The following is a 13,683-nucleotide window of genomic DNA, read 5'->3' as shown; positions in this document are numbered from 1 at the left end:
TAAATGTTAAATAATCACAGCCTACAATGTAACGCTTCTGATTTACAGAAAGGGTGTGTCGAGTGTGCTATGTAAATTAACTAACAAACAGTCACTGCTCTTACTACAGTACAGGTGCAACATTGATAAATACCAATTGTTCGTAATCTCTGCGCATGCATGCTTGTGTATACAGAACCGCCCTCAATTAACCATATATATTAAGAAAATATCGCTTTAAGAGGCAAAGTGCAAATGTGCTACTCTGTTGTGAAGAATGTTGCATAATGACAAAGAGGGCCAAGAAATGTAATTTTTTCAGACTATGAAATTTAAATGCTTATACCAGCTGAGGTCGAGTCAGAAGATCTTTTTGGTTCACTCAGTGTTGCTGTAAACAACAAAAAGGAAAACCTTGCATGGGAACAGGTGGCATCTACAAAGCAAAGGTCTGTTGTAGAAATTAAAAATAAATGGTTTAATTAAAAAATTACTTGCAGCCCTAGATCAAGTTTATCTAGCAAAGACATTTTCACTTTTCACAAGTAAAATATTTAAAGAAACGGATTTTAACTTTTTTTTTTAATATACAAAAATCTCCTTTACAGAGAGTGAAGTGTGACATTGACCTGCTAGATAACTGCAATGGGGCTACATAACTAAATACAAAAGTCATTAGGAAGGCTCCTTAATTCACGAAGTCCGACTGTATCGTGTGTAGCCCCGCGGTACCATGGACATACCAAGGTAAGGTCAATATTGGCTATATGGCATTGGACAGTGGTACTTTGAAGCATATTAGTTATTATGAAATGTACTCACACTTTATGTAGATATATCTACTATTCTCATTGTTACATAAATGTAACAGTAGCTTCGTGTTTTCATTTGATACAATGTACTGGGATCAGAAATGGGGGCTTTGAGGTTTGTGATGATCACATGGTTGCTGGTGGATTGTAAAACGGGATTGAATAATGTATTTGTTTGTGTTCGTTTTATTGAGCATCGGGGTTTGTGGGGGTTTGTTTTTGACGTTGACAGTAGGTGCTTAGGGTTCCCATGTCATTATGTATTTTTGCAATTTCGGGTAAGAAGTGCTATATATAACATTAATGAACAATGCGTCCGTACAAAGACAAGCACTAGTCATGCCAATAAAGCTTCCTTTGACAGCAACGACCCTGTGTGTGTTTGTGTTTGTTTGTTTGTTTGTGTTCGCATCTTGCATTGGCTGTTGCTACGTTATGAATGACGGATGCAAAAATACCATTTGGGAATCTGAATTCTCCTGACTTCGTAGCGTTATTGAAAATGCATTTAAGGCAATCTGTAGGCGTGTTTTTTTCCGTGTTGCACTACTACTTGAATGCTTTATTCTTATATACACTCACCTAAAGGATTATTAGGAACACCTGTTCAATTTCTCATTAATGCAATTATCTAACCAACCAATCACATGGCAGTTGCTTCAATGCATTTAGGGGTGTGGTCCTGGTCAAGACAATCTCCTGAACTCCAAACTGAATGTCTGAATGGGAAAGAAAGGTGATTTAAGCAATTTTGAGCGTGGCATGGTTGTTGGTGCCAGACGGGCCGGTCTGAGTATTTCACAATCTGCTCAGTTACTGGGATTTTAACGCACAACCATTTCTAGGGTTTACAAAGAATGGTGTGAAAAGGGAAAAACATCCAGTATGCGGCAGTCCTGTGGGCGAAAATGCCTTGTTGATGCTAGAGGTCAGAGGAGAATGGGCCGACTGATTCAAGCTGATAGAAGAGCAACTTTGATTGAAATAACCACTCGTTACAACCGAGGTATGCAGCAAAGCATTTGTGAAGCCACAACACGTACAACCTTGAGGCGGATGGGCTACAACAGCAGAAGACCTCACCGGGTACCACTCATCTCCACTACAAATAGGAAAAAGAGGCTACAATTTGCACAAGCTCACCAAAATTGGACAGTTGAAGACTGGAAAAATGTAGCCTGGTCTGGGTGTAATGGTGTGGGGGATGTTTTCTTGGCACACTTTAGGCCCCTTAGTGCCAACTGGGCATCGTTTAAATGCCACGGCCTACCTGAGCATTGTTTCTGACCATGTCCATCCCTTTATGACCACCATGTACCCATCCTCTGATGGCTACTTCCAGCAGGATAATGCACCATGTCACAAAGGTCGAATCATTTCAAATTGGTTTCTTGAACATGACAATGAGTTCACTGTACTAAACTGGCCCCCACAGTCACCAGATCTCAACCCAATAGAGCATCTTTGGGATGTGGTGGAACGGGAGCTTCGTGCCCTGGATGTGCATCCCACAAATCTCCATCAACTGCAAGATGCTATCCTATCAATATGGGCCAACATTTCTAAAGAATGCTTTCAGCACCTTGTTGAATCAATGCCACGTAGAATTAAGGCAGTTCTGAAGGCGAAAGGGGGTCAAACACAGTATTAGTATGGTGTTCCTAATAATCCTTTAGGTGAGTGTATATATATATATATATATATATATATATATATATATATACACACACAACATAACACACGTAATAGTCACCACACAACACTTGCGCTATGTTTTACATTCTGTATATATTTACCATGACAGCCTGCATGTGGTATTTGTTAGTTTTGCATATTTCATAATTAACGAAATACTTGTAGTTTGAATGTCTTTGTTCTTATTTTGTAGCTTGATTGGATATAAACGAGAAATTTTGAGATATATATCGTGTACCGTCCAAACTTATACAAATATCGAGATATTATTTTTAAGTCATATCGCCCAGCACTATCAGAGCCTGTAATATTTTTTCTTTAGCTGTGTTATGCCGCTATAGGTTGTTACAATATGACACCATAAAAAGCTAATCAAAACCAAGAGATTACAATATTAATTTTATAGTACTACTAGTAGTAATAATAATGGAAAGAGCAACAGTTTCACATAGGAAATTGTCTTAGGAAACAGGAAATAGGAAACACTTACTTTATTAATATTCATATGAGGTTGTTTGGAGGTGAAAAGAAAGATATTTAAAAAAAGGGCAGCCCCCAAACACAAGGAGGAAAGTTTTTAGAAGTTCTTCTCCTGAATAAGTCAGCAATTGTCAAGAAAACAAGGACAAATGGCAACATTGCTCGAACATCCAGCCAATCCCATAAATAATTGTTCAAAGCTGCTGGGAACTCTGTTGCTTTTCAGTCGTAGCTTACTGGGTCTTAGGTTTTAGAAGAAAAAAGTCAAGATGTGAAGCTGAGACACTTAGAACGATTTTTAAATCTCGCTTTCAAATATATTCGTGACAAAGTCTACACACACTCACGCAGGGAAAGCTAGATGTGTGTTTGGGCTGCTGTTGCAGTTACAAGACCAGGGGAGGAGCGAGCGGGTGTTTTAACCTGTGGACTCCTCAAAGAGATTATCTTTGACTCTGTTACATAAATGCTTCAGTATACCTGCCCTAAGTTTATCTGGTTTCCTCCCACATCCCAAGGACATGCTCTTTGTGGTGATTTGCTAGATTGCCCTGGAGGCCTGTGTGTGTCAGAGTTCATGAAGAGTCAAGAGGTGCCCTACCTGCACCCTGCATCCACCGAATGCTGTGCTGAATGAAGCAATTACTGCTTGTGGATGGATGTATTGTGTGAAGATCTAGATTTTATGACTTCCCTTTTGATTTTACCATCGCAAATCATGTGATGATAAGGTATATGAGCTGAAATGTGGATGAACTCCCCACCCTGAATTAGAAATACTTTGTAGAGTAGAATTTCCACATTGTTGAGTAAATTATCGTTGCTGTCCCCTCCATCGTACAAAGACGTATCATGAGTTAAACTGGTGATAACAGCGAGTACTTCATGAATTTCACACATAAATCCAGATGTGATGCAACCCGTGGCAATATTTTATACACTGATCACCCTCAATTATTGCTTCACAAAATATCACGTCATTTTTAATATGCATTCAGTATTTTATTTTTAATCTGGAATTGGTGAAAAGGCACTTAGTTATAATTTAAAAAGAGTACATTATTTAGTGTAGGTCAGAAGTACAGTCTAAATGTATAACCCAATGTAAGAACATGTGTTACTAGCTCATTAGAGAAATGAAAAAAAAAATCTACATTGAATCAACAAGTTTACATTGTCTACATTAAGTGACAAGTACACACACGTACAAAGGTCTGTGCTGGAAATACACACGAGTGGGTAAAATATAAATGCTTCCTGTATACGTTTTAAAGGGTACACAAAAGAATCAGGCAATTATGCTTATACACACATATACAAAAAATGCACGGGTAATTGTTATTTCAATAACCAGTAGTACTGCAATATCCTGTAATTGTGTATCTAGCGGTCCTTTACTTACAGGACTACAGTCCAGGATGGGTTTAAGAATAGAACAGCGAGAAGATCACACCTTCTCTGCTAGTTGCTAAACCCATCCTCTCGCAGGTATCTAATGGCAGTGATACTCAACCTAATAAACCTAATAAAGTTATTATATTACTAAAAAATAAAATCTCTATAACCACATAATCTTGTTGTTTATTTGAAATCTGCTTTAAATTACATAGATTGAATGTCCTAACGAGGGACTGCACAGATCTTTAAGTTTTTAGGAGAAAGTGTAGTTCCCATCTTGAACTCCAGGCTGGGCTCCTCTCCAGGAGGGCCAGTGAAGTTGAACCTCTGTAGAAAGGAAGTGAAAAACAGGAACAGCTCCATCAGAGCCAACTTCTCTCCTGGACATGCCCTCTTTCCTGAAAAGACAGAGGAGAACATGGTTTCATAGTTTCATTACAGGGCATGAAAGCGATGATACATTTTGTGTACAATGCCAAAGATTACCTGCTGAGAAAGGCATGAATGCGTCTCTTCTTACAAAGTTCCCGTTAGAATCCAAGAAGTGTTCAGGACTAAACGTGTGGGGGTTCTCCCACTCATTCTTGTCAAACATCACAGAGGTTAAATTTCCAAAGATCTGTGTACCCTAAACAAGAAGATTGAAATTGAACATTTAAAATGATGACCTATTATGAACTCCAAACAACTGCAGAACTTCAGTAGGTTTCTAAAAGTATCTTGTTGAGATACTGAGATGAGTTTGAAACCCATAAATCAAGGTCAGGTGTCCTCAATGGTCACATCTAGGGTCAAGGAAGAAATCCTTCACGCTGGTTCCACTCATATTGGTGTTCTTAACAGTCTGCAACTAACAGAAGACAAAATGGCTTTAAATTTCACATTTTGTTTGCCATACCTTTGGAATAAAGTAACCTCCTACAGTGACATCTTTCATGGCGGCCCTGGGAACGTTCAAAGGAACGATATTGCCCATCCGCTGGACTTCATGGATCACAGCATCAGTGTAGGGCATCTTAGCTCTGTCGGCCATGGAGGGAGGGCGCCCCTGTCCCACCACTCGGTCTATCTCTGCCTGCACCCTCTCTGGGAGAGCAAACAGACACAAGCTAGGACAAACCTTCAAGGGGAATTGTATAAGAGAATATAGACCACCCTCTCTGCCTTACTCTGTATCTCTGGGTATTTGATCATGTATAGGAGTCCCCAGCGCAGAGTGGTTGCTGTGGTTTCGGTTCCGGCCACAAAGAGATCAAAAACGCAGAAACACATGTTGTCCTCCTGAAATCTTGCCGCTGGATCATCTTTGTTCTGAAAGAAAAAACAAGCAACATTAATTAATTGTTGAACATGTATCGCAGTGTATTACAGAACTTGTGATATAATCCTGTTTATACTGTGTGACAGGCAGGGTGAGGGAGACCCCTGCAGGGAGAGCGTGGATTGCACCTCTGTGACAAAATCAGGCACACAAATCTCAATTGTGCAGCTGAGGACTGTTCTGTCTGAACAGCTCTCCAATCTCTCATCCTGCTTGTTGCCTTTGAACACAATGTGACCAGATTATAAACATGTTTCTTCAGCTTAAAGAAGAGAATGCAGTGTTTTTTAATGTGCTTTACACATGACAGATCATTTGCTAACTGTGTATGTTTACATTTGGAAACTTCCTATATGCCATCAATAAAGTATGAAGACATTTAAGAAACATTAACAATACAAGTATGACGTTATGCACTGCATATGTGAATATCGCTTAAGATGGTTAACTACTTAAAACGTAACCACGTGTTAATCCCTATTGTAACCAAGGTGAATTGTGCGTAATGTTAAATGCGGTGAATGTGGAAATAGCTTAACGTGGTTTACTCTACTAACCAGGGGTCTCGCAAGGGGGTAGGCATCTGGTGTTTAAATTTAGATTTGTGCAGGCCGACTTTATTTTTTCAGTATACAAATGAATATTTTGAAATGTATAATGTGCCTGCACTAATGTAACATTATTGTTTTGCTGCTGTTCAATTAAGACAATCCATATAATGTTATATGTAGACAGGCTTTCTGTGCTTGTTACTAAATTTTGAGATTTACAAATAGCCAGTCATTACAATGTAATGATTTATGTCATTCATTAATACTGACTAATAATGACCTCGGGAGACTGATTGCCCTACATGTTAGATAATGGAATTCAAATTGTATTGTCTGTTTTCCATCACATATTTTAACATATATTTTAGGTGACGATCATACTTGTGTGTGCAAAGCATCAGGGGTTAGAGAGTTTGGATTGCAAGCAAGGTGTGGTTGTTTTGTTATAACACAAAATTAAGACTGTTTCCATCCTGTGTGTAGTTTGTTTTGTTCACTTTTGTTTTGGTCTTCATGACAGTGTTCCTTCGATTAAAAGTGTTGTTTTTGTTACCTATGGTTCTGCCTTTGAGCCTCAATTCCCAGCCACCCCATCACACACACGTTTGTGGGGCTTCTTCTATTAATTCAGCATTGAATACTTTAGTTGGTACATCTGTTAACCTTGTATGTATTATAGAGGTGAACTCATTGTTAGAAGTCACGACTGTATTACCACAGTTGCCACAAGTATTGGCGTGTCTTGCTTGCACCTGTGTACAGAAGTTGGTAGTATTTACCAATTTTTTAAATTGTAAAATTAAATCAGTAGGATCATTCTCTCCGTTAAACTCTGGGTGATGAATCTTCTTGTTTAAAAAGTCTTAACCTTAAATCAGACCAAATCAGAATAACAGGAAGAAAGTAACCAAACAACTTCTCTACAAGTCCATAATATGCATTAGGTAATGAAGAAGTGTCAGCAGTTGCCTTTGTTTTTTGTTTATTCTTCTCCCCAGTACTGTGCAGAAATGTATTTGATTTTGAGTTCTATTTCATATTACAATCATTTCCTTATTTTACAGTCAAAAAGTCAGTTTTTACCGTTTTGCCCGGGCACCACTAGATGCCCAGCAGCAATTGCAATGACTTAAATCTGATGCATCTAACCATTTGAGCTATTCAATTTGGGTCTGTACATCGCATTTCACCCGACGTCTATTCTCGCCTATATTTATATATGACATATATAATGAAATATAAATAAATTAATAAATAAGTAGATATGTACAGAGAACCGCAAATTATAGTTAAAAAGCAACTTAATCCTTATACTTTTATTTCAATGCGGGTTCGCCGTCATTGACTCCCAAAGCGCAGGTCGCGTTGCGTTGCCAGCAGCTGCTGCTCACGTCACACAGGGATCCCGCCCCGCGCCTGCGCAGTGCCTCCACACCGCCACTCCGGAGCCAAGAGAATCAGCCCAAATCAAATCAAATCGCATCCCCCGCCCCACGCTAATCGGTGTTGTGAAGCTACCGAAACATACATTATGAAGATAATAACTGAAGAAAACGTAATTAGATGGATGTTATCAAGGGAGTAGTATATACTATGTATTGTGAATCAAGTTTATGTGTAAAGACTTTGACATTAACGTTTTAGCTACTTTAACTGCTGAAAAACTCTGCTATCCATCTGTCTCCTGCCATATCGATTTTCTGGTGGAAAATATGCCACTCCTGCTCCGTTTCTCCCATCTCTCTGTATATCATATTGCTACACCAGATTGCATGAGTTTAATGTCAGTCATGTTTAATTGTGTTTACAGGCCCTCGCGTCTTAGGCGTCTAACTGTATTATAAGTGTTTTTGCCACCAGAGCACTTATCCGCCCGAGTATTTCAAAAAAGCCTTCAATACGGGCCAAAATAGTATCCGCCGATAAACTCTGTTGATCAGTTTGATGCATTAAAACAGCCTCCGTGTTGTCCGCACAGCAGCGATACAGACTCGATGTGCTGCTGCTTTGGGCTGAATCTGTGAGAAACCACGCCAATTCATTTGAATATCCCAAATGGAAATGTGCCATTATGTAATACTGAAATGTGCCATTATGAAAAACAATTACAAAAATACTATTTATTTATTTATATATTGACTCATTTATGTATTTATTTCATAGCCATATTTATTTATTTATTTCATATTGACCCAAACTACATTCTATAATTGACTACCCCTGCCCTACACCCTCCTCACTCTAGTGCACACTGTGACGTCAGCACAACGTCACGCAAAGTGTACACTTGTCGCAGGGTGTAGCAAGTGTGCGATTTGGGACGCAGCCTGTGTAACTGAATCAGTAAACAGGAACATCTCAGCCAACATACAGGAAGTAATGTACAGATATCTTGAAATCATTTGCAGATCTCTCTAATGAACAGGAAGTCATTTACAGATGTTTTAAAAGGATTTGTATATATCTCGAAATAGACAGGAAGGTATTTCGAGATATCTTCAAATGTATTTCAGACATTCATTAATTGGAGATACCTTGAAATGAAAAATATATCTTTACATTTATTAAATGGATCTTAAAATTAATTTCAGATATCTGTACATTTTGTTAAATCTAAAATTCATAGAGATATCTGTAAATTATTTAAAGAGATCTTGAAAAGACTATGCAGTGTTTTAGTATACCTTTGAATATCTTACCTTTCAGAAACTAAATCTTTCATTCTAGTGGATCAACTTCCTGCCTTTCAGATCATTTACTGGTGACTAAAGGGGGTTTTGTCAACACAGCACAGGTAGTAAACTAAAGTGTTATTTGAGGGCTTGGATTTTGGGTTTTAAGCAATTCATTGTATAAGAGTGTCTTGTATAAGGCAGGCTGCCGATTACCTTCTCAATTTCATCCAGGTAGCAGTCAATGTAGTCCCTTGGACAGGAGGGGTCCCAGTCCACTTTGTGAGCATCTATCTTGGATTTCACAAAGGCGATCACAGTTTCCCAGTTTGAAAAGACTTTGTTGTGCGGCCCGGGAATCCTCTTCATTATTTGGGGGAATGCGTTGTATATCTGTAGAGGAGAACAACAGGAGGCTCAGTTTCTCCACCCTTTCATTCTTGTGCATCGCTGATTTTCTGTTCGGTTAAAGACACCATTGTCTTCACTGTAGTGACCCATGTCGTGTCATGTCATGCAGAGAGAAGCTGCATTTTTAATTCAACAGGACCTTTCAGTTCCAACAACAAAGCTTTCTGAATGGAAACTAATTTAATGGGGCCTTTTACCTGAAACCATGTGCTCCCCTGTAGCTTCAGAGTCTCATCAATCAAATGCAGCAGCTCCAGAAAGTGAGTGTCGGTGTACTCAAAGCGGTCACCAAACACCACAGAACAGATGATGTTGGAGATGGCATTAGAGAAAACATATTGAGGGTCAAATGGCTTTCCTAAGACAGAAACGAGTAAATACTGTTAAAGCACATTCTTAAAACTAAATAAACAAATCGGGAAATAAGTGTAATATAAAAAAACAGGAAAGGGTCAAAAGCAATGTTAATTGATTCCCCAACTGCAAGTTGCTCATATTGATTAGATGATCATCTTAAAAAAAAAAAACTAAAAAAAATACAGAAAGACAGGTGTGATTGGGTGTCTACCTTGCTCATCCTCTATGGCTTCATTCAGGAACCTGCTCTCCTCCACTATCCTGTCCTCCAGGCTCTTCCTGCCCACTCCGAAATTCCTGAGAGTCGTAAGAGTAAATCTCCTCTGCTGTTTCCACGAGTAGCCGTTGGACATCACCAGACCTGCGTGTTGCGTGTTCACAATGTCCATTTGATATGCAAGGACACAACAAAATCTCCATACTTAAGCAGTTTCTACACTGCCTGGGTTGGTGAACTTTTTTTGGTGAGTTTTATCATTCCCTATTCTCACATTTTGCTTGTGTCAATGCAGAAACATCATTTAAGTAATAAACTAAATACATAATTCAACCAATGCTGACAAACACATTGTCTGTTACGAGTCTCAGAGATCACACATTGACCTGCTTGTTAATACTAACATTATTTTTCTGTTTACAGGAAACTTTAATTTGAATAGGACTAGACCCAGCTTTGTATGGCAAGCGATGTTATCATTTAGATATGTTATCTTCAACATTTAAATGAATCTTTAAATAATTTACAGATCTGAGATACATTTGAAGATGTCTATTTCAAGATATCTATTCCTTTTCAGATTTCTGTAAATGACTTCTTAATTTAGACATCTTCAAATTACTTTCTGTATGTTGGCTGAGATTATCAGTTCCTGATTATTAATTTACCTGAATTGCGTGTATCTTATTTAAAGTGCATTTGAAGATATCTTAAAAAACATTTAAAGATGTTAAATTAATTGAGATCTCTCTAATATTTATATTTATCCTGAAATGAATTAAAACTTGAAATTAAATTTGAGATATCTGTAAATAGTAACTTGTCTTGCCATAGTTTTGCTAATTATGTGTGATTTGACAAAAAGTCAATCAGATGAAGTATGTGTTACACAGATTCATTACAATGTACAGTGTCTAATGAAATGAACATTGAAAAGATACCTCGGTTTTTGACGAGCACGTCAGCTGCTGGGAGCTTCGGCCGGTCAGTGAAACTGTCTCCCTGGTTCACCAGGGCTTCCTTGACCAGTTTATATCCATTCACAAAAACAACACGACTTCCCAGCCGAATGCTAAACACGTCGCCATATTTTTCTGCAAGCTGACAGAAACCATCGTTAGGTACTGCATTATTTAGATCCACAAACAGCCCAATTCAATTAAAAATAAATACCCCACACTTCTATATTTAAATGATACAGGTCACATAACAATATATATATCCCATGTATCATTTCTTGCCCTGCCTCACCTGCGAGCAGAGCTTACCTGAGTCACGTACAGGTGAGGTTTCTCCAAATCAAACCCCCACAGGTTCCCCAAGAGGGGCAGAGACACCGGGCCTGGGGGGAAATTTCTCGGTGCCCTGTTTTTAAAAATATCTGCCAGCACCAAAAACACAAAAAGAAACACCAGAGCGCTTCGGACATCCAGCCATTGCCAGAGGCAGTGACACAAACCCTGAAGAGAGTCCATGCAGACGTGAGCTGGATTGCTTCTCGGTTTTCACTTAAAAGAACAAGAAATGTTTCAGCCACCAGATTCAGCGATATATGAAATGCGTGTGTGATCAGACTGTCGCTATACAGTTGCAAGTGGACTTTAAGCCCAGCCCTCGACTTCCTTCTGTATTCGCTCATTTGCTCTTGCCAAAGCGCAACCTAACAATCCCTCCGACCGCAGATACAGTTACGCAAGCTTATATCAATCACATGTGCTTATGTTATGCTATACATTTCAAGTTAATATTCAATATGACATCCCTGATCATACTCATTCTCACACTAGTATCAGGCAACCCGACAGCCTTGACAGATCTCCACACTGTCGTCGTTGCATGGTGTGCTGTGATAGTTGCTGTATTTCACAGCACATTGTGGACTCCGATCTGCCCGCAGTCTTTCAGAAACGCTCTTCCGCCACTTCCAGTTCATTTCAGGCATAAGACTTGAAATAAGTCCTTCACAGAGCAGAGCAGCACACGGGGTTTAACTGCGGTTCTCTCTCGCATTACTCAAAGAGGAATCAAGACAACCAAGATAGCGTTTTACAAAATATCACGTCATTTTTTATTTGCATTAAGTATTTGCTGTTTAATCTGCGATTACCGAAAAAGTCACTTAATTATAATTAATTTAACCATCCCGTTATGTTCAACTGTAAGGAACAGCAATAATGTCATGCCGGTGCATGTTTAACCATCCGAAAGTAGATACAAAAATATTTTTCTACATAAACATTATCTTTAGCTCAATTAATATCAATTTAATCAATATTTAGTGTAGTCAAGTTTTCACCCCTTACAGATCATGGTTTACTTATGATAAGTCACTCGTTTTTCATAAAAAAATAATTTTCAAACAGTTTTTTCTGTACATTGGCAAAAACTAGACATTGAACACATTTGTTTTATTTATTCTTATTTTGTTTTGACTTGGACATGGCTTTGAAGGCATGTATTGCCTAAAGGGGCAGCAACCTCTGAATGCCATCAGCCTTTCATCCATGGTGACATTAGGACCTGGTTGTAGAGTAGTGGCAGCCGCTCTACCCACTTGTCTCACACTGTCCTAATAGCTGCCAGCTTATCTCTCTCCTTTCTGCCAGCTCTTGTCTCCCGATTATCAAACCCCATGACCCTTCAGAAAATATGAAAGGTCTCCAAAGACATGGTGGCTCGGAATATGGCCCTGCCTGTCTCTGCATCCCACAGTCTGGCTGTCGATTAGTCTTTGGACTTATAAACCCCAGCCAGGATGAGAAGCCCCAAATAAGTATGTAAATGGGTTTCGTCCAGTTCTCTCCACTCCTGCCCCAAAATATGCCTCCCTTCGAAATTAGTCATTTCTAGAACAATTTTTTGAAATGAATCAGGAATGAGCAGCTCAAAAGCAGACTTGATATCTGTGACAGGAGTCACTGGCATCCTAGTGGGCCCTGGCACTGCCTTTTATTATGTTTTCAGCTGATATTGTTCCCCGACGCATGTTCGGGGATGAGGACCATTCTATTTGGCCATTTTTTGATATGAATGTCTCTCTTGGAGTTGATGGCTGTGGGACAATACCCTCATCATCAGACAATTTATCATCATGATCAGAATTGATCTCAAGATTGTCTTCAATTTCAGACACTTCCTCCTCTACTTCACTATCTTGATCAAGGATGTGTTCCAGAGCATCCTGGACCGTCATTATTCTGCTCATATTGCTCATCTTTTCAACCTCTGAGAGTGTAAAGATGCATAATGTTGGTAGCACTACATGCAGGGACCCTTTTATATTTGTTGCCCATCCTCCCTGAGTGTGGGCAGAGTTTTCCCATGTGAAATAAAAGGTTCCTGTCTTATGTAGAATATTTGATACTTCTCTGACTTTTCCCGCAGAAAGTGCGGGAAGGGGTGTAGCTGGGGTCCAAGAACAAATTCTCTGTGCGTGTGCGTGTGCATGTGTGTGTGTGCGGTTGGGGTTGGGAGGGATTAGGCAATCACATTGTGTCTCATATTTGTTCTGAATTTGATATTTTTACCCTTTGTAGGCTCCATTCTCACTGCTGGGTCAAATTGACCCCAACAGTGTGTGTGTAATATAAACATGCAGGGGGGGTTCCAAACACATTAAATTAGTCATTTTTCATTTACATGTTCATTACACTAATTAAGCCCAGCAGAAAAGGTTTCATGCTCCAAAAATTATTAAAAATATTTTTCCTGTATTTTTAAACTTTGAAATGGGTCAATTTGACCCGCAACATAACAGGAGGGTTAAAATAGTACATTATTTAGTGCATGT

At 39.0% G+C, this 13,683-nt stretch overlaps 1 protein-coding gene across 1 annotated transcript; it reads right to left on the bottom strand.

Annotated features, from left to right (window-relative positions):
• Nucleotides 1–3,943: 3,943 nt before the first annotated feature.
• Nucleotides 3,944–11,773, bottom strand: LOC136714719 (cytochrome P450 2J2). The gene is made up of 9 exons (XM_066692323.1): nucleotides 11,162–11,773; nucleotides 10,835–10,994; nucleotides 9,888–10,037; nucleotides 9,517–9,677; nucleotides 9,125–9,301; nucleotides 5,534–5,675; nucleotides 5,263–5,450; nucleotides 4,851–4,992; nucleotides 3,944–4,762 (listed from the first exon to the last, which is right to left on the bottom strand). The coding sequence occupies exons 1-9, from the start codon at nucleotides 11,366–11,368 to the stop codon at nucleotides 4,587–4,589; spliced, it is 1,503 nt and encodes a 500-aa protein (XP_066548420.1). The 5' UTR covers nucleotides 11,369–11,773; the 3' UTR covers nucleotides 3,944–4,586.
• Nucleotides 11,774–13,683: the final 1,910 nt, after the last annotated feature.

Source organism: Amia ocellicauda, chromosome 19, assembly GCF_036373705.1.
Source record: "Amia ocellicauda isolate fAmiCal2 chromosome 19, fAmiCal2.hap1, whole genome shotgun sequence".
In the NCBI taxonomy this organism is placed as follows: domain Eukaryota; kingdom Metazoa; phylum Chordata; class Actinopteri; order Amiiformes; family Amiidae; genus Amia; species Amia ocellicauda.
This window is presented reverse-complemented; position numbering and strand designations above follow the sequence as displayed.

Bases quoted from the DNA above. Each gene is read 5' to 3' on its own strand.
- LOC136714719 (XM_066692323.1), bottom strand. From the start codon at position 11,368: ATGGACTCTCTTCAGGGTTTGTGTCACTGCCTCTGGCAATGGCTGGAT. The intron at 10,038-10,834 runs GTATCTTTTCAA...CGCAACACGCAG, and splicing joins CGTGCTCGTCAAAAACCGAG to GTCTGGTGATGTCCAACGGC. The intron at 9,302-9,516 runs GTAAAAGGCCCC...TCTCCTCTACAG, and splicing joins AGGGGAGCACATGGTTTCAG to ATATACAACGCATTCCCCCA.